Source organism: Mobula birostris, chromosome 3, assembly GCF_030028105.1.
Source record: "Mobula birostris isolate sMobBir1 chromosome 3, sMobBir1.hap1, whole genome shotgun sequence".
Taxonomy (NCBI): domain Eukaryota; kingdom Metazoa; phylum Chordata; class Chondrichthyes; order Myliobatiformes; family Myliobatidae; genus Mobula; species Mobula birostris.
In genome coordinates, this window is record NC_092372.1 from 167,899,614 (window position 1) to 167,921,115 (window position 21,502).

The 21,502-nt window shown below is 40.4% G+C and overlaps 1 protein-coding gene across 1 annotated transcript in view; it reads right to left on the bottom strand.

Moving 5' to 3' along the window:
* Window positions 1–21,502, bottom strand: part of LOC140195407 (raftlin-like) — a 103,806-nt gene that overhangs the window by 34,575 nt on the left and 47,729 nt on the right. Inside the window, exon 4 of the mRNA XM_072253648.1 lies at window positions 6,844–6,952. Coding sequence (XP_072109749.1) covers window positions 6,844–6,952 — 109 coding nt within the window. The remainder of the gene's footprint in view (window positions 1–6,843; window positions 6,953–21,502) is intronic.

Here is a 21,502-nt window from a genome sequence, read left to right on the forward strand (position 1 = left end):
GTGGGGGGGGAGGCGGCCTACCTGGGGGAAGCAACAGTGGCCGCACCTCTGGGACAGAGTCTGGCCCTGTGGCTCAGAGGGGTAGGGAAAGGAAGAAGGCAGCAGTAATAAGGGACTCTATAGTTAGGGGGTCAAACAGGCGATTCTGTGAATGCAGGAAAGAAACATAGATGGTTGTTTGCCTCCCAGGTGCCAGGGTCTGGGATGTTTCTGAATGTGTCCATGATATCCTGAAGTGGGAAGGAGAACAGCTAGATGTTGTGGTACATATTGGTACCAATGACATATGTAGAAAATGAGAGGAGGTCCTGAAAACAGACTACAGGGAGTTAGGAAGGAAGTTGAGAAGCAGGACCTCAAAGGTAGTAATCTTAGGATTACTGCCTGTGCCACATGACAGTGAGTATAGGAATAGATTGAGGTGGAGGATAAATGCGTGGCTGAGGGATTGGAGCAGGGGGCAGGAATTCAGATTTCCGGATCATTAGGACCTCTTGTGGGGCAGCTGTGACCTGTACATAAAGGATGGGTTGCACTTGAATCCCAGGGGGACCAATATCCTGGCGGGAAAGTTTGCTAAGGCTATTGGGGAGAGTTTAAACTAGAATTGCTGGGGGGTGGGAACCGAACTGAAGAGACGGAGGAAGGGGCTATTTGCTCACAAATCGAGAAAGCTCAGAGACAGTGCGACAGGGAGGATAGGTTGTCATGGTCCAGTCCATGAAGTCTGCATTCCAGTTCACAGTCCAGTCTGTAGACTCAGGACTCCGGGTCTTCCAGCTGTCCCTTGTTTGGTTGAGTTAATTATAGGCACCTGATTCCCATCTTGTGGCTTGAAATATAAGTAGCCTTGGGGTTGAGTGTAGGCTGCTGGTTTGTCTGGTCAGTTCCCCTTGGAGCAACCAGGAGTTCTGTGTCCTGCCCAGGAGAAGCTCCAAGAACCCAAGCCTCAAAGATCCCAAGCCACGCTCCAAGAACCCAAGCCTCAAAGATCCCAAGCCAAGCTCCAAGAACCCAAACCCTGAAGATCCCAGCCTGTAGCCAAGCTGCAAGAACCCAAACCCTAAAGATCCCAGCCTGAAGCCAAGCTCCAAGAACCCAAGCCCCGAAGATCCCAGCCTGCAGCCAAGCTCCAAGAACCCAAGACCCCAGCCTCAAGCCTCAAGAGCAAAGACCCCAGCCTGACTCCAAGCTCAGGCCTCTAGACCCCAGCTACGTCCTGTCTTGAAGCCATGTCATGTCCTTGCCTGGTTCTGGGGTCCGAGCCCAAGGCAAGACCCAGGTTCTGGGTCCTTGACCAGTCTCGGGCTTGGAGTCCAAGCCTTGTCTCCTAGTCCATGGTTTCTAGTCCTGGTCCCGCTTTCCCTAGCCCAAGTTTGTGTTCTTGTCCCTGCTCCTTGCCTGTATCTTGTCATGTCCCTACTCTAGTCAAGTCCTGTTCCTTGTACTTCTGTGTCTGTGTCTTGCATTTGGGTCTGTTCCCAACACCCCCATTGTGACATAGGCAGGTGATAGAGAAGGGATGAGCTCAGACTGATGGTTTGAAATGTGTCTATTTTAATGCAAGGAGCATTATGAACAAAGTGGATGAGCTTAGAGCATGGATCAGTACTTGGATCTATGATGTAGCCATTACAGAGACTTGGATGGCTCAGGAGCAGGAATGGCTATTTTGAGTGCCAGGCTTTAGATGTTTCAGAAGGGACAGGGAGGGAGGCAAAAGAGGTGGGGGCTTGGCACTGTTGATCAGAGATAGTGTCACGGATGCAGAAAAGGAGGAAGTCATGGAGGGATTGTCTACTGAGTCTCTGTGGGTGGAAGTTAGAAACAGGAAGGGATCAGTAACTCTGCTGAGTGTTTTTTATAGACCACCCAATAGTAACAAGGACATCGAGGAGCAGATAGTGAGACAGATTCTGAAAAGGTGTAATAATAACAGGGTTGTCAAGGTGGGGGATTTTACTTTTCCAAATATTGATGGCATCTCCCTAGAGTGAGGGGTTTAGATGGGGTGGAGTTTGTTAGATGTGTTCAGGAAGGTTTCCTGACACCATATATAGATAACAAGAGGAGAGGCTGTACTTGATCTGGTATTGGGAAATGAACTTGGTCAGGTGTCAGGTCTCTCAGTGAGAGAGCTCTTTGGAGATAGTGATCACAATTCTATCTCCTTTAAGCAGTGGAGAGGGATAGGAACAGATAATTAAGGAAATCGTTTAATTGGAGTAAGGGGAAATATGAAGCTATCAGGAAGGAACTTGGAAGCATAAATTGGGAACAGATGTACTGCAGAAAAATGGCAAATATTTGTGTGGTATTCTGCATAGGTACGTTCCAAGAGATAGGGAAAGGATGGTAGGATACTGGAACCATGGTGAACAAAGGTATTGAACTTCTAGTCAAGAAGGAAAGAAAAGCTTATGGAAGATTCAAAAAACTAGGTAATGATGGAGATCTAGAAGATTATAACGCTAGCATGAAGGAGCTTAAGAATGAAATTAGGAGAGCCAGAAGGGGCCATGAGAAGGCCTTGGCGAGCAGAATTAAGGAAAACCCCAAGGCGTTCTACAAGTATGTGAAGAGCAAGAGGATAAGACGTGAGAAAATAGGACCTTAAATGTGACAGTGGCAGTGTGTATGGAACTGGAGGAGATAGCAGAGGTACTTTATGAATACTTTGCTTCAGTATTTACTATGGAAAAGGACCTTGGTGAGTATAGGGAACACTTACAGCAGATTGAAAAGCTTGAGCAAATAGACATTAAGAAAGAGGATGTGCTGGAGCTTTCAGAAAGCATCAAGTTGGATAAGTCACCAGGACCAGATGAGATGTAACCCAGACTACTGTGGGAGGTGAAGGAGGAGATTGCTGATACTCTGGCAATGATCTTTGCATCATCAATGAGGACAGGCGAGGTTCCAGAGGATTGGAGGGTTGCAGATGTTGTCCCCTTACTCAAAAAAGGGAGTAAAGATAGCCCAGGAAATTATAGACCAGTGAGTCTTACTTCAGTGGTTGGTAAGTTGATGGAGAAGATCCTGAGAGGCAGGATTTATGAACATTTGGAGAGGTATAAGATGATAAAGAATAGTCAGCATAGCTTTGTCAAAGGCAGGTCATGCCTTACGAGACTGATTGAATTTTTTGGAGGATTTGACTAAACACATTGATGAAGGTAGAGTAGTAGATGTAGTGTATATGGATTTCAGCAAGGCACTTGATAAGGTACCCCATGCAAGGCTAATTGAGAAAGTAAGGAGGCATGGGATCCAAGGGGACATTGCTTTGTGGATCCAGAATTGGCTTGCTCACAGAAGACAGTGGTTGTAGATGGGTCATATTCTGCATGGAGGTTGGTGACCACTGGTGTGCCTCAGGGATCTGTTCTGGGACCCCTACTCTTTGTGATTTTTATAAGTGACCTGGATGATGAAGTCAAGGGATGGGTTAGTCAATTTGCTGATGACACAAAAGTTGGGGGTGCTGTGGATAGTCTGGAGGGCTGTCAGAGTTTACAGCGAGACATTGATAGGATGCAAAACTGGGCTGAGAAGTGGCAGATGGAGTTCTACCCAGATAAGTGTGAGGTGGTTCATTTTGGCAGGTCAAATATTATGGCAGAATATAGCATTAATGGTAAGATTCTCGGCAGTGTGGAGGATCAGAGGGATCTTGGGGTCCAGGTCCATAGGACACTCAAAGCTGCCGCACAGGTTGACTCTATGGTTAAGAAGGGATACGGTGCATTGGCCTTCATCAATCATGGGATTGAGATCAAGAGCCAAGAGGTAATGTTGCAGCTATATAGGACACTGGTCAGACCCCACTTGGAGTACTGCGCTCAGTTCTGGTCACCTCACTACAGGAATGATGTGGAAACTATAGAAAGGGTGCAGAAAAGATTTACAAGGATGTTAACATGAGGAAATCTGTGGATGTTGGAAATTCAAGCGACACACACAAAAAATGCCAGTGAACGCAGCAGGCCAGGCAGCACGTATAGGAAGAGGTACAGTCAACGTTTCGGGCCAAGACCCTGTCCTGATGAAGGGTCTCAGCCTGAAACGTCGACTGTACTTCTTCCTATATATGCTGCCTGTCCTGCTGTGTTCACCAGTATTTTTTGTGTGTGTTGTTTACAAGGATATTGCCTGGATTGGGGAGCATGCTTTGAGAATAGGTTGAGGGTTGAGTGAACTCGGCCTTTTCTCCTTGGAGCGGCGGAGGATGAGAGGTGACTTGATAGAGGTGTATAAGATGATGAGAGGCATTGATCATGTGGATAGTCAGAGGCTTTTTCCCAGGGCTGAACTGGCTAACACAAGAGGGCACAGTGCTTGGAAGCAGGTACAGAGGAGATGTTAGGGGTAAGTTTTTTACGCAGAGAATGGTGAGTGCGTGGAATGGGCTGCCGGCAATGGTGGTGGAGGTGGATACAATAGAGTCTTTTAAGAGGCTCCTGGATAAGTACATGGAGCTTAGAAAAATAGAGGGCTACAGGTAACCCTAGGTAATTTCTAAAGTAAATACATGTTCAGCACAGCATTGTGGGCCGAAGGGTCTGTATTGTGCTGTAGGTTTTCTATGTTTCTAAAACTTGATGCACATATTGCATAGTAACAAAAAGGATGATAATTCACATTTTTTTAAACTGTTATTTAACAAAATAAATCATCAGGAAAATTCTGCTCTTCCAGTCGCTTCTTAGGGCATTGACATGGAATATTATGTCCAAACAGCTGTTTCTTCACTAGCACTGCAAGGAAAGGTTTAATCACAAATTACATTATTGTATTTTTTCTTATCTTCAAAAGGAATAATTTATTTGGTTCACATCCTTTCCTCTCACACACAAAAGAACTTCTTTGAAATAATAGGACATAGTCCTGGTAAGCAGCAGGATAAGGAGTATCAAATTATATTCCAACCATAAATAAAAATAAAACAACTGTTACTCTGGATTTTCCAGCTGTATTTTGAACGTAAAGCACATAATTATAATGAAAATTATTTTAATGGACGTAAATATAAATGTTAAATAATTACCAGTTACTATGTTGATTAACATGCAATTACTATAAGTGTGGTATCTTTAAGTCAGGAGGAATAATAGCTTCTTTTATACTGCAGAATAACTTGAGAATATCTCTACACTGAACCGGGGGGCAAAAATAAAAACAGACCTATATCTTGAATTTCCATCTGTACTTTGAATCCATAAAACTAATCAGAGTAAAAGTTATTTTATAAAATAGAATGATATATGGATGGTAACTGTAATGCTGATCATACAAATAACTATACATGATACTCTCAGTATGGAAATATTGTGATGCTCCTTTTGCAGTACAGAATAAAAGTTGATTTCTTTAGATCACAAATTATTAAACAAAGGACAACAGAAAGTACTGTATAAAAATGAGTATAACATTACTTTACACGAGGAAATCTGCAGATGCTGGAATTTTCTGACGAAAGGTCACGGCCCGAAATATCGACTGTACCTCTTCCTAGAGATGCTGCCTGGCCTGCTGTGTTCACCAGCAACTTTTATGCATTGCATAACATTGCTTTGAAGTGTATTATTTCAGTATTATTTTGAGCTCATTACATGAAGTCTGGAAAAAAAAGGGACTGGACTGACATGCAACCAGCTCTAATCTGGTAAATTGCAGTGTGCTCACTTCATTCCCATAGGTGCCACAGTTGCCATGTTATGGGACTCTACTTGTGTTTTTACAGCCTAATCTCTCAGAGCTTCAGTGTCAGAACACTTTGGGTGAGGAGAAAATTATTGCTCAATATACTGTTCACTGATTTGTGTTCAGAAGGCCTATTGCGATCCAAATGGTGTTTGTGGAAAGTGAACACATCTGTCAATTGCAGATTGGAGAGAACTTGAATAACATACACTGAGTGCCCGGCAAAAAAGAAATGTGGAAAGGATAGCCCATGTACCAGACAGTCAAGTGATCTTGTACTCTAACATCCTGTGACAGAACTACAGCTTCAGCCTCCATGGAACCACTGTCTTCCCCCTATAGTAGAACCTGACTTTGGGTGTTTTCCATCTGTGACTCAGTGGAAATTGCCATAACGCTCAGCTAACATTGCATCATGGTTTAGTCCACAAGTTTGGAACGGAGATGCTCACTGTTCCCATTCTGGAGTGGCTTGGGTTGAAGCACTATGCAAATCCTTTTGTGATATTCAGGAAGAAAACTCCTTAACTCTTATCAGTAAAAGCAGGACCTTCCAAGTGGATCAAGCACATCATTGTGCATCCATCTTCTTCTGTAATCTGTCACATTGAAGTCTTCTTCACCTGACGGTTCTGCAGCAGAACTTGTGTGCATTTTCACTCTCCTGTGAACTGACTCCTGTACAACTTTGTCATTTGATGGAAAGCAATTGACCTGAAACATTGATTCTATTTCTCGTTTCACAGATAATGCCTGACCTGCTGTGCCTCCAAAGTTTCCTGTTTACTTTCTGCATGTTATCAGTTGGAATTTCTCTGGAGCCCCATTTTAAAACAGAACACTAATTGTACCAGAAAATTATCACAATTGCTAGTGTATTTTTGAGATTATATCTCAAACTAATCAGAGCTTCAGCAGATGAAAAATGATGGGAGGAATAAAGGGGAAGTAACATTACATGATTGAAGGCTTTAAATGAGGATGGATAGCAGCCACATGCTCAGAAATTACTGTTCCTATTTTGAAGCTAATATGTGCAAAAATGCAGATTGGATTATTATTATTATTATTATTATTTTGTTGCATGTCAACAATGCCAAGGCTTTTAAGAAAAGTTAAAACAAAGGATTATATTCTTACTTTTTGCAGGATATTTTCTAGTCCTTTGGAATTAACTGGTTGGTTAGCCAATAAACACAGATCCACTTCAAGGCTGCTTGGTTCTGCCTTGACACTATTCTCTTCAGAGCTGGAGAGATTGTAGAACAATAAATTTAAGTTAGCACAATCTTCAAAGACTTAGTACTATTAATTTACTTCTAGAAATATTTTATTTTAATGACGCAAGGATTAATGCTTATTTTATTTATTGCATACAAGCACAAATTGCCTTCTAATGAAGACTTAGTTAAAAAAATGAGCAACCTTTGCAGCAGTAGAAAGGAGAATCAAGCCACACAGAAACATGCTTTTAGAACAGTTGGTGTTCTTAAATAAAATGCTTTTAAGACTAGGTTTGATGATTTTGTTCGCTCTCCGCGATATTCACATGTTCACTTGTCTTTGTAATAATGCATGTTTTGCAAAAGCAAATTGAAAGGACAGAAGTTTCATATCTGAACATCATAATACTTTATTTTAAAATCTTATGCTGAAATTATTTTTCAATTATACTATCAGCCAAAGGGTTTTGGCCCAAAATGTCAACTGTAATTATTTTCCATAGATGCTGCCTGGCCTGTTGAGCTCCTCCAGCATTTTATTTGTGGTGTTTGGATTTCCAGTATCTGCAGATTTTCCCTTGTTTATCAGTTTAAAATGTTTTTGATGGTCCAAAGTGTGTTTACAGACATGTCTTTCCAACATCTTAACACCAGGCTCCGTTCTACTTCAGAATTTTCCAAATATATTTCACTTTAAATAAATTCACATCAACACACACTAACAAGAATAGGATTTAGAGGGCATTCAAAATTGTGATCATACACAATACTGCCAGCTTCTGACAGTCAGAGTCATAGAGTAAATATTAAGAATTAGATGAAGCTGCAGTTTTATCACATCCATTATTTACAATTTTAGTCATTGCAAAACTATTGGTGTAGTTTTCTGTCTAATAAAGCCAATATATTTTTGAGTTTTTCATCCAGTTGCCTCAGTGACAGCACACTTGGCAATATTAGAAATTTGTAGATTGAAGTCTAATAGATGGAGGAGTTAGAGGGAGGGAGATAATGCACAGATAAAGATTGTGTTTCTTCAATATTGAAGGAGGGTAACTTACAAGGTTCCCCAAATTAGGACATGTGGGTAGAGATGGGAGACTAAAACTGTGTTGTCACTTTGTTTGGGTTGTATTATAGTCATAGTTTAAGGTACTACAGCACAGAAACAGGCCTTTGGCCCATCTAGTCCATGTCAAGCTGTTATTCTCCCTAGTCCCATCAACCTTCACCTGAACCATACCCCTCCCATCCACATACTGAACCAAACTTCTCCTAAAAGTTGCAATCGAACCCATATCCACAACATTCACAAACTTCTGCCATCCTCTGAGAGAATAAGTTTCCCTTAATTTTTAACATCTTAATGTTCCTCTTAACATTTCACTTTTCACTCTTAACCAATGTTTTCTAGTCTCGCTCATCCTCAGTAGAAAAAAGCCTGCTTGCATTTACTCTATCTATATACCTTATAATTTTATATCCCTTTATCAAAACTCCCCTCATTCTCTTGTACTCCAAGGAATAAACCCTAATTTGGTCAACCTTTCCCTATAACTCAGGTCAAGTCCCAGCAGCAACCTTGCAAATTTTCTCTGCACCCTTTCAATCTTATCAATATCCTTCCTGTAGATAGGTGGCCAGGAGTACACACAGTACTTCAAGTTTGGCCTCACTATTATCTTATACAACTTCAACATAACGTCCCAACTCCTGTACTCAATACTCTGATTTATGAAGGCCTAATGTGCCAAATGCTCTCTTTACAACCCTATCTACCTGAGATGCTACTTCTGATAATTATGGATCAGTATTCCCAGATCCCTCTGTTCTACCACACTCCTCAGTGCCCTACCTTTCACTGTGTAAGTCCTACCCTGGTTTGCACTCCCAAAGTGTAACACCTCACACTCATCTGCTTTAAATTCCATCTGTCATTTTTCAGCTCATTTTTGCAGCTGGTCCAGATCCCAATGCAAGCTTTAATAGCCTTCCACTACGCCCATAACCTTGCTGTCCTCTCAAAAGTCAACAGGAGATACAGGAACCAATGTGAAGGCAGATATCAGAGAGATGTAATAAAAAAACAGGATTATTGTACTGCATTTTCAATTTCCCAAACATTAACTAGAATTGCCTTAGCACTAAAGGCTCAAAAGGGATAGAATTTTTGAGTTGTGTCCAGGAGAGATTTTTTGATGCAGTATTTAGACAGAGCAATGAGGAAAGAAGCATTACTGGATCTCATCTTGGAAAATGAAGCTGGTCAAGTTGGGAATGTGTCAGCAAAAGATAATTTCGAAGGTTGCGAACATAACTCCACATATTATAAAGTGACTATGGAAAAGGGCAGAGATAGAACACTTCCTGTACTAAAACAGAGGCAACTGAGTGTATGTTTGTGGTCTTCTGCTGATGTAGCCCATGCACTTCAAGGATCAACACGTTGTACGTTCAAAGATGTTCTTCCGCACATCACTCTTCAGCTACCTCTTTCAGACCAGTGTAACCCATCTGGTCCAGGTAACTTAACTAACTTCAGATCTTTCAGCTTTCTAAGCACCTCCTCCTTAGTAATAGTGACTAATTCACTTCTGTCCCCAATTCAGTTTGTCTACCATTTCTTTATTCCACATTACAACTGCTCCAGCATCACTTTCCAATAGACTGATGTCCACTCTTGCCTCTCTTATACTCCTTATATACTTGACAAAACGTTTCATATCCTCTTTTATATTATTTGCTAGCTTACCTTCATATTTTATCTTTTCTCTCCTTATTGCTTTTTTGGTTGCCCTCTGTTGGTTTTTAAAGCTTCCTGATCCTCCAGCTTCCCACTAATTTTTGCAATATTGTATGCCCTCGCTTTTGCTTTTGTGCTGTCTTTGTCTTCCCTTGTTAGCCATGATTGCCTCATCCTCCATTTAGAATACTTCTTCATCTTTGGGATAAACCATTTGTACATCTTCCAAATTACTCCCAGAAGCTCCAGCCTTTGCTGCTCTACTGTCATCCCTGCTAGCACCCCCTTCCAATCAACTTTGGCCAACTCCTCTCTCATGCCTCCGTAGTTGCTTTTACTCCACTGTAATACTGAATACATCTGACTTTAGCTTCTCCTGCTCAAATTGCAGAATGATTATCATATGATAATCATTGTCTCCTAATGGTTCCCTTACCTTGGTTCAAATCTTGTTCATTACACAACATCCAATCCAGAATTGCCTTTTCCCTAGTGGGCTCAACTACAAGCTGCTCGAAAAAGCCATTTACAAATTCCTTCTCTTGAGATTCAGCACCAATCTGATTTTTTTCAGTGTATTGAAATCTACCATGACCGTTATAACATTGCCCTTTCTACACTCCGTTTCTATCTACCATTGTTATTTGTACCCCCACATCCTAGCTACTGTTAGGAGGATTGTACATTACTCCCATGAAGGTCTTTTTGCCCTTGCACTATTAAGTTAAAGTATATTCTCATCTGACAAAACAGTGTTCCTCCAAACCATGGTTCATATAAACCAAATTATTAACATAAATAAGTTAATAAATATAATTAAAAGTGCATGTAGTGTGCAGTGCAGATAAACAGTAAACAGCTCACTGTCCAAGTGATGAGACCTCAGTGGTGTCTGGGTAGTCATTAGTCTCACAGCCTGGGGGAAGAAGCTGTTACCCAGTCTGGCAGTCCTAGTCCTGATGCTCCCGTACCTCCTTTCTATTGGTAGTGGGTCAAAGAGATTGCGGGATGGGTGGTAGGGATCCTCAGAAATGTTCTTAACTTTGCACACAAGTGCTATGTAATGAGATTAGTATGAAAGGATGCCTATTGGGGTCAGTGTGGAAGTTAGGGCCATTTTCTAGCTGTCCAATTTTATGATTCTAAAATACTCATCAGAATGCATACTTAAAGCTGATAATGTAGTGCTCTATTGAGGGATTGAAATACTATTCGGGTTGCTCTACTTTGAACAAAACATTAAACTCCATCTGTCAATCCAAACACACGAAAGGAAATCTATGATCTGATTCAGATATGGAGCATGGAGTCCACTTGAGCCAAATTCACAGATTTATTGGTCATTTATAGCATTGCTTTTATAGGACATTGACCTGTGCCAAGTCCCTGTTGAACTTGCTTCCAGAAATCACTCTAAAGATTACTTTTCAAAGGATGTGACCAGCATCTTTCTTTAAGACACGAATAAATAATCAGGATAAGGAACAGGGCTACCCTTACATTAAACAAACAAGTTCATAAAAATATGTGCAGAAGAGTAATCTTGCCCAAATGTAGTATGGAACTCAGCACCACAAATCCTGGAACCGTGAATACAGTGGATTCCACCTAAAGTGCAGTATGTGGTTCAGACAGACTTTGAAACAAAAATGTTACTCATTGTGTTGAAGTGTAAAAGTTTAAATACAGGAACTTATGTCTGTCTGCTTAACTTGCACTGAGCATTCTGCTCCCTCTGTAAAATCATAACATCTCACACGGGTTCGTTAACTTAAAGATAACTAATTGGAGTCTTTTGTTTCTCTGCTGTATAAACAAGACTTTGAAATACAATTGTAATCTGCTTGCAGTACATAAACTACAGTTCAGGCATCAAAACGCAAGTTAAATGCTGTGCAATTATGATGCCATTTGAGAGTATTAGGCAGGAACTAGGGGAGTTAATTGGGAACAGCTGTTATTAAGCCAGACCGCATCTGACATGTGGAGGTGTTTAAAGACCAACTACGGAGAGTGCAGGACTAGTATGTTATAATAAGAGGTTAGGATGATGATGGAAATGTACGGGAACCTATGAAGATAAGAGATGCTGTGAATTTAATCAAGAATGAAAAGGAAGTAAACACTCAGGGGCCACTGTACCACCTGTACCAAATGAGATGACCATTGAGTGTATACCCACGCTGCTGTAGCCCATGCACATCAGGGTTCAATATGTTGTGCCTTTAGAGATGCTCTTCTGCACACCACTATTTTAACATGTGGTTATGTGAGTTACTGTCCCCTTCCTGTCAGCTTCTCCTCTGACCTCTCTCATTAACATTCACCCACAGAATTGCCGCTCACTTGGCGTTTATTTGTTTTGCGCACTATTGTCTGTAAACTTTAGAAACTTCTGTGAGTTAAAATCCCAGGGGATCGGCAGTTGCTGAGATACTCAAACCAGCCCATCACTCACGAACAATCTTTCCAAGTTCAAAGTCACAGAGATCACATTTCTTCCCCCATTCTGATATTTGGTTTGAATATTAACTGAACCTCTTGACTATTGTCTGCATGCTCTTATACACTGAGTTCCTGTCACATGACTGGCTGACTAGATATTTGCATTAATCAGCAGGTTTACAGGTGTACCTAGTAAAGTGACCACTGAGTGTACATAAGGTTAAGAATATATAATCAATAGCAAGAGGATTACTGGGGAGGGAGTGGGACAGGAGGGAAGAGGCAGAGGATGTGGATGAGGTCTTTAATGAGTCGTTTGCATTGGTATTCACAAAAGGAAATGTCGTGAAGGATAATAAGTGCAGTGCGGATATGTCAATTCACTTGGGCATTTTGAAATAAAGATCGAGGTGAAGTTGGGTCTCTTAAAGGCATGTAGGAACACTGTCTTATTCAGCTGGACCAATGTATGGTTTGAAGGATAATTAAACTTGATTTGATTGAACAAAGCTTGTCACTGTACCTCAATACATGTATTAATAATAAACCATAATAAATAATAAATAATAAAGCAATTTACCAAATGGAAGAATGTTAAGGTAGATGGGTCCCCAGGGCCTGATAGTATAAACCCCAGGTTACTGAGAGTTAAAAGAGATGAGAATGCTGGGGCCTTGACCAAGTTTTTTGTATCCTCTCTTTCCGCAGGTGATGTCCCAGAGTAGTTAATCTTGTTTCATTATTCAAGAAGGGAAATAGGGATAATCCTGGAAATTATAGACAGACAAACTTAATCTCAGTTGCAGGGATGCTATTGGAGAGGATGCTTAGGGATAGACGTTTGAAAAAGCATGGCAGAGAGTAAATTAGACAGAGAGTGGTGGGTGCGTGGAATACACTGCCAGCGATGGCAGTAGAGGCAGATACAATAGGGTCTTTTAAGAGATTCTTATATAGGCACATGGAGCTTCGAAAAATAGAGGGCTATGCAGTAGGGGAATTCTAGGCAGTTTCTAGAGTAGGTTACCTGGTCAGGTGGATTTTAGTAATGTGTTCAACCAGGTACCCTGTTGTAGACTCATTCAGAAGATTGAGATGCATGTGATCCACAGCGTCTTAGCTGCTTGGATTCAGAATTGGCTTGCCCACAGAATGGTACCCTTTGATAATGGGTCTTACCCTGCCGAAGATCCCTGATTCATGGTGTTTCTCAGGGATCCGTACTAGGACCTCTGCCATTTGCAATACACATAAATGACTTTGATGAACACATGGATGGAGGTTTGGGAAGTTTACAAATGACACAAGGATTGGCAGTGTTGTGGATTGTCAAAGGATATAATGGGATATAGATCAGCAGCAGATATGGATGGAGAAATGGCAGATTGAGTTCAATCTGGCGATTTGTGAGCTGTTGCACTTTGGGAGATGAAACGTAAAGGGAAGGTACATAGTTAATGGCAGGACACTTAACACCATTGATAACAGGAGGGATCTTGGGGTCTGAGTCCGTAGCTCCCTGAAAGTGGCAAGACAAGTTGATTGGGTGGTTGCATGCTTGCCTTAATTAGTCAAGACACTAAATTCAAGAGCCAGGAAGTTCTGTTACTGTTTTATAGAACTCTGACATGTCCACATTTGGAGCATTCAATTCAGTTTACCCCATCACAGAAGGATGTAGAGCAGGATTCTCAACCGAAGTTCCATGGAACTCTAGCATTCTGTGGGAGGTCAGGATTAGAAAAATAAACATCATTTTTTGAACTTCATGTTACGTGCGATGCTAGAACTCATGGTGGTGGGCAGTGACCGAGCAGTCCCATTAGCAATCTCATTAGAGATCTCTCAGCCCAGTGTGGCAGTGCGCTACAGGACCATGTTTATTTGGCTGAGTCCATAGGGGTAGGGAAGGCTGGTGATAACTGTTATTGCATGGAGGGGAGGATGGTAGGCTGATGAGGAGCATGAAGTGCATTTTCCAAGCATTGAATAGACTCGCCCAACTTGGGGTGTGACATCAGCCTCTCCCCCCCGAATTACCTTCCACAACTTCCCTTTACGCACCACCAACTGAGTTATGGGAGCGAACAAACCACCAGCATAGTAGAAAATTGGAGGGAAATTTTCATTCTATAGATGGTCCAGTGTGGTGATTTTTGAAGAGGAGGTGTGTGATGGAAGAGGAGGATCCTAGGCCTAGGCCTATGGCCAATTCTGATTAAGGTTAATGATGAAGAATTACAATCTTGTGAGTTATTTCACCACACTAGTGCAACAACAGACACAAAAAAAGCCCATTTAGAGTGAAAGCTACTTATCAGTGGGCTTTACAAGTCGTCCTATTCCATTGTGCCTCGTCTATGGCAAACAACTTACAAATGTAGCAATGGCTCCAACGAAACTGAAAAGATACTTTAACTACAAATCACAGCCATATGACACATAAAAATGCTGATTATTTTAAATGACTATTGGAATCTCAAAATAAACAGATTAAAGCTTTTGAAAATTGTGTCACAATAAAAAGTCAAAAGTAAAATGACTCAAGAAGCAAGTTATTAAGTAGATTTAAGATCAGTTCACTCGAGAATGTTTAAAAAAAAACTGTGAAAACCTGGACAAAGAGCACACCGATCTCCTGCTACATACAGAAATCTGGTGGCTTAGTAGAGGAAGAGTTCTCAACAGGATATTTGAGCTGAAAGGTGAATTGTGGAAGTATTTTCAAGAAAATAGTTAGCCTGATTTTGCTGAGTGCTTTGAAGATGAAGAATAGCTGCAAAAACTAGCCTACTTAGTAGACATTTTTCATCATATGAATCAGTTTAGCAAGTCTGTCCAAATCCCTGGAGAAAATGTTTTGACTTTTCTTGACAAGATTTTTGAATTTAAAAGGAAACAGAATCTTTGGAAAAATCATGTTGCAAAAGGAAATCTTGAAATGTTTCCATTGCTGCTTGGGCTTGAGAGTGAGGAAGGATATCAGAAACTCTTGAGTCTTATTTAAAACCACCTGGAAGAACTGCAGAACAAAACGAAAGAGTATTTTTCCTCACTTTCAACACAAGTGTATGACTGGGTGAGGGACCTTTTCTCTGAATCTTCTGCTCAGCCTGAGAATTTGACTTTGAGAGAAGATGAAGAACTTTATCAGCTGCACTTTTCAACTTCTTGCATGTGTGAGCGAGCTTTGTCTTGTTTAACAAGCATCAAGAGCAAGGATAGAAATCGTCTTATCTCAGCTGAAGGTGAAATCCTGTGTGCTTATCTCAAGTTTGACCCAGAATTGAGAAAAGTATTATGTTTGCCTTAGGAATTTTTAAAATTTATGAAAGGAAAAGAAAGATTAATTTTAAGAAAAGTAAGCTAAGCTTAAGAATCTGTCTTTTGTTCAAGAAAGGTTGGGGTTGGCTAATAATTTATTTTCTATTTCAAAAAGTATCGACAATTATTTTTGGATTATTATATCTACAACTTACTGACCACGCTATATGAGCTATAGATATAATAATTTTTTCGCAGGGATTCCTTGAGACCTGAAAATTATTTCAAGGGCTCCGCCAGGTCAAAAAGGTTGAGAAAGGCTGATGTGGAGGCTTTGGAGAGGGTGCAGAAGAGGACTCTAACTACCTCACTATTTTATTTCCTTTTGCATAATTTATTGATTTATTATATAATCTCATTGTAATTTATAGTAATTTTTATATATTACATTGTACTGCTGCTCCAAAACAACAAACTTCACAACATACTGTAATTCAGTGATAATAAACCTGATTCTGATTCCTATTTCTTCAGCCCTTTACCTCTCACCTATCACTTGGCAACTAGTACCTCTTCCTCTCCCATCCATCTTCTTATTCAGCCTCCCCTTTCTGTCCAGTCCTGATTTACAGGCCTGAAACTTTGATTATTCATCCCCCTCTATAGACACTGCCAGATTCGCTGAGTTCCACCTGCACTTTGAGCGTACTGCTTAGGATTTGCAGCATCTTCAGTTTCTCTTGTGATGCCTAGATTGGAGGGCTTCTGCTATAAGGAGAAGCTGAACAAACTTTCTCTGGGTGGCAGATGCTGTGGAGAGACATGATAGAGGTTTACAAAATAACAGAGGCATAGATAGGGTAGACAGCCAGTATCTTTCTCTAGGCTTAAAATATCTAATACTAAAGGTCATGTATTTAGGGGGGAAATCCAAAGGAAATGTGGGAAGGAATTCTTTTCATATAATGTTTTGGGGGGCCTGAAATGCTCTATCAGAGGTGTTGATGGAGGCAGATACAATAGAAGTATTTAAGAGGCTCTGCAGGTGAATTTGCAGAGAACGGAGGGATTTGGATCATTTGCAAGGCAGATGGAGTTAGTTTAATTAGTTCAGCACAACATCACAGGCCAGGGACCTGTTCCTGTGCTGTACCGTTTCACATTTTAATTCTTCACTACAATTGAACACTGCTGGATTCCCGATGAGGAGATTGGAATTTGACCTCTGGCGTGGAATTAAACCGCACTGGACCCAAGTGAGAGAATTAATATCCCATTTTACATCTCCTTAAAAAGTAGGAAATGCTGAGAACATATGAGAGGTCAGATATCATCTGTGGAAAGAGAAACCAATATAATCCCGATGCAGGGTATCAGCCTGAAATATGAACAATTTACTTGACCCCAGTCTCCCCACAAATGCTGCTCAACCTGCTGAGTTCCTCCATCAAGTTTCTTCGTTATAACAGAATTAACATTCCAAGTTGAAGATCCTTCACCTGAACTGAAAAGTTAATTTTGTTTCACTTTTCACAGATGATGCCTGACCTGTCAAGTGTTTCCAGTATTTTCCAGTTTTAGTTCAGGCTTCAAAGAAGTTTTCCACTTCACCACCCCCTTATACCAAAAAAAGTCTAAAATTACGTCTAACCACAAGGTTTGGGCTTATTTGATGCACTATGCAAGTGTCTTGGAGGCTAAGGGCTGTCTGGATGTAAAAATTGCCGTTACAGAGACTGTAAACACCCTGACAAAAGGAATGAAGTTCTAAGTTTATTGATTTCAACAGATCATAAACATGAGAGATTCTGCAGAGATCCAAAGCAACACACACAAAATGCTGGAGGAATTCAGCAGGTAAGGCAGCATCGGGGGGCGGGCGGGGGGGGGGGGAGATAAACAGTTAATATTTCATGGGAGACTTTTCATCCTGACTGGAAAAGGGGGCAAAAGCTGGAATAAGAAGGTGGGAGGGGAAGGGGAAGGAGTACAAGCTGGCATGTGATAGGTGAGGCCAGGTGAGAGGGAGTGTGGGTGGACGGGGGAGGTGGAATGAAGCAAGAAGCTGGCGGTGATAGGTGGAAAGGGTAAAGGGCTGAAGAAAAGGGAATCTAATAGGAGACGACTGTGGACCATGGAAGAAAGGGAGGGATTGAGGAAGGGAACTAGAGGGAGGTGAGGAGAAGAGAAGGGGTGAGTGGGTCCCTCCCCCCACTTTCTTATTCTGGTTTCTGCCCCTATCCTTTTGAGTTCTGTTGAAGGATCTCAGCCCAAAATGTCACCTGTGTATTCCCCTGCATAGATGCTGCTTGACTTGCTGAGTTTATTTTATTCTATTCTATTTTGTAGAGATACAGCAGTGAGCAAGCTCTTCTGGGCCTTCAAGCCCTGCTGCCTAGCAACCCCCAATTTATCCCTAGCCTAATCATAGGGCAATTAACAATAACCCCAATTAAGGCAATGCCTTTGGACTGTGGGAGGAAACCAGAGACCAGGACAAAACCCATGCATTCCACAGAGAGGATGCAGACTCCTTACAGATAACATCGGAAATGAACTCTGAGCTCCGACACTCTGAGCTGTAATAGCTTCACGCTAACAACTACAATACCTTGGTGCCCTCTGGCATTTAGCATGCTTTCAACAGGGAGACCTTTATTTTGTGAACAGTGATGATGTATTTTCAGAAAGCATAAATAGTTTTCTGCTGTGGACCTAACCCTTGGATATTCACATTTTCAAACAGCAGAAAAGAACATTTGGATTAAATTAGCAATCTGGATTCAATCACAAAAACAAAAATGCAGCATATTATTATCTTTCCTGCAATGATGCTGGGAACAAATCTTCTTGTATATCATTACGTATTCAACATTATAAAAAGTGTTGGGATCGCTGCTGTTTGGAATTAATTACTATCCAACAAACCCACAGTGAATTTGTGAAGACTGTGGTTCACTAAACCCAAGGTGAAATTCCTAACTTGACATGTCAAGTTACTGACTGAAATTTCAATGCCCTTCCTTTACACTGCTGCCATAATTTAAATAACAGTGCACCTCGAGGACACGATCCAGATGCAGCATTTCCTCGCCTTGCACTGGGAATTGCACACTAGGCCTATGCAACAGGGAGCATTTTCCTACAGCAATGCAAGTTCATGGTGGAATTGCAGAAAATTTGGAGCTTCTGTAATCCTGGGGCCTCCAATCAAGATTTGATAGGCAACAGTATTTAGCCTGGTATAACCAGCCATTTCAGTTCTCCAAATGATGGTTCAGATCCCCTTCCCTATAGATCCACCACAGCTAAGAGTGAAAGATTTTATTGTGGTAACACCACCACAGTACCAGCCTATCTCATGCCTTGCAAAATATAATTCTCTTGTGTAGACTGGTAAAGCTGCTTTGAACAGGCATTTAAAGTAAGGAACACGGCCAGCTTTGGAAAGTCACAGGACTGGGAGGAGTATTTGGTACCTCTGCAGGGGTGTGACTCAGAGGAGGCCTGGGGTCATACTAAATGGCAGAGTAGTCTTGAGGGGCCATTTCACCTACTCCTGCACCTACTGTATCTTCTTGTGACTACCCTAATGGTGTTCACTGCTAAATAAATCTCATATAAGGATAAGATAACAGAATATTTTCTTCACAATATTAATGCATATAGCAAGATGCTGTGGAGCATGGCAATTTTTTATGGGTTGCTGTCAGTCAATCTATTTGTTACATTTATTATTATAATTCTGTTCTTTTAAATCTCAATTCTAAGTCTGCAAGCATTACCAACAATATCTTTTAAATCTAACTATATTGTGAATTCTTCTTTCTTTCTTACTACCTAAATGTACTGATGTATGGAATGATCTGTCTGGATGGCATGTGAACAAAAGCTTTGTCCTGTATCTTAGCACATGTGACAATAATAAACCAATTCCAATTCTGTGGGACTTCACGCACGAATGTGTACAACTAAGATCACTGGGTTTGTTAATTTGAAGTGATATGGTGCAAGGCTTCCTCAAAAAGGTAGATCTGGTGTTTACATAGAACAGTACAGGCTCTTCAGCTCACCATGATGGGCTGACTTTTTAACCGTTACTAAGATCAATCTTCCCTCCCACATAGCCCTCCAGTTATCTATCATTATTATTATTTATTAGTATATTATTTGCTTATTATTAGTTCATCACATCTTTACAACTAACAATACTATTTTCTGGTCTATGACTTTCTAAAAGGAATATTTTAAAACAAACGTCTCAGTAATAGAAGATAAAATAAAATTATTTTCACTAATTTCATTATTTATTAAAATTATATTGATTATCGGAAGAAAATAGATTGGAGTAATTGCTTTGATATATGTATGCATCTCTATATTTTTGCCAGATGCCAAAGATATGTAAAATTTGTTTCCAAGAAATTAAAGCAGTATTTATGAAAAACGTTTTATCACCATGAATAGCAAAGCTTCCCGTTGCTTTTATATCCAAATAAAGGGGAAACTTGGAGAAAGTCCCAGTTGTATTTTATAACTAGGCAATGCAAATTAATCTTTTAATTTCTGTGTCAAATCATAAATCAAAAATCTTTCTAATTATCAAGATTTTAATAGTCACCATCTCCAAGCTAGTATAATAATTTAAAAAGGTGTAAGATCTTCAAGGAAGGAAATAGACCATTTAACTGTGAAGTGTGAAGCCTTTGTCATTCTAACGATAGATTTACATCTGAGAAATGCATCCGCTTTTTACTTTTTTGCAAATGATGCATACATGTGTCCCTAGAAATTAGACAACTTTGTTTTTAAATTTTACACTAAATGAGTTTTTAAAATAGCACCAAAAAGGGGGAAATTACCATATTTCTTTACGATCTTGAAAAAGAGCATTTGGCCAAATTTTCGATTAATTTCACTTGCTTCCCTATTCACTTGCACAGGTCTATTAATACCCTACTGTTCCTCTCACTGCCTACCTACACTATCAGTAATTTACAGTGGCCAATGAACCAAACAACCAGAACTTCCTTAGAAGGAGGAAACCAAAGCAGTGGCACAGGGAGAACATGCAAATTCTACAAAGGCAGGCTCAACCCTGCAGTGCTGGGCCTGTGATGCAGCTGCACTACCTGCAGACAACAAATTGGGATATCCTTACTCTAAACAAAATCATTATCATAACTCTCTCCTAGTTAGAAGTAGTGGAAAACAAGCACAGACTGCTGGTGCTTGCAGATCTCACACCTGTCACACACTCCCTGCTAGGAAGCATGTCAACCCCATTAATGAAGGGGATAGAAAGGAGGAAGCAGAGAATAAGATCAAGCTGGGAAGGAGAACCAAAGGCAACAGAGAAGTTGTACTTATGCCAAAGCCATATAGGGCAAGGCTTCGAGGCAAATGGATGCCAAATGATTTTTATGCATAATCTTTACATATAAGACAGGCACAAATGAACCCACTTTCTGAACAGTGGTACCTCCCCAGCGTAATCTGTGCCTACTCTGCATATGGCTTTTTAAGCAAAGGTAAAGTTAATACTTTTGGGGAAAATGGCAACATAAGGTCAATAGCTTGTCTGTTTTCGGATAATAATCATTTATAACTGATACATTCCAAATGAAGATATCCAGAATGATATTACGATATTACACAGACTTAAAAATGTTATGAATTTCCAAATATCAAATAATTATTTTAAATCCACAGAGATTTATTGTTATTCTTTTTAAAATCAAATCTTCATTCAGCGGTCACACCGACCACTAGCTATTGTGCAATATAAGGAACAAGTAATAACAGGAATGTAAACATTAAATGTCATGCCTTTGAGATAATTGAAACGCGATCAGATTTTTCTCATAATCATACAAAAATTGACTTTGCATCTAAAGCTGTGATACATGTATGCTGAAACTCTACCTAGCTCTTGCTTAAAGAAAATTGTCCAACAATTGAATTCAGCTGTCACTTCAATTTATGTTGGCAGATAACTTCAGACTGTTATGCCTTAAAGTGCAAGTTTGTGATAGCCTGTTGGAAATGAATGAAAGGAATTTTCTCTTCTGAGTGCTAGCCCAAGGGCTTATGAAGAAAATATTGATTGTATTGCTTTGGTTGA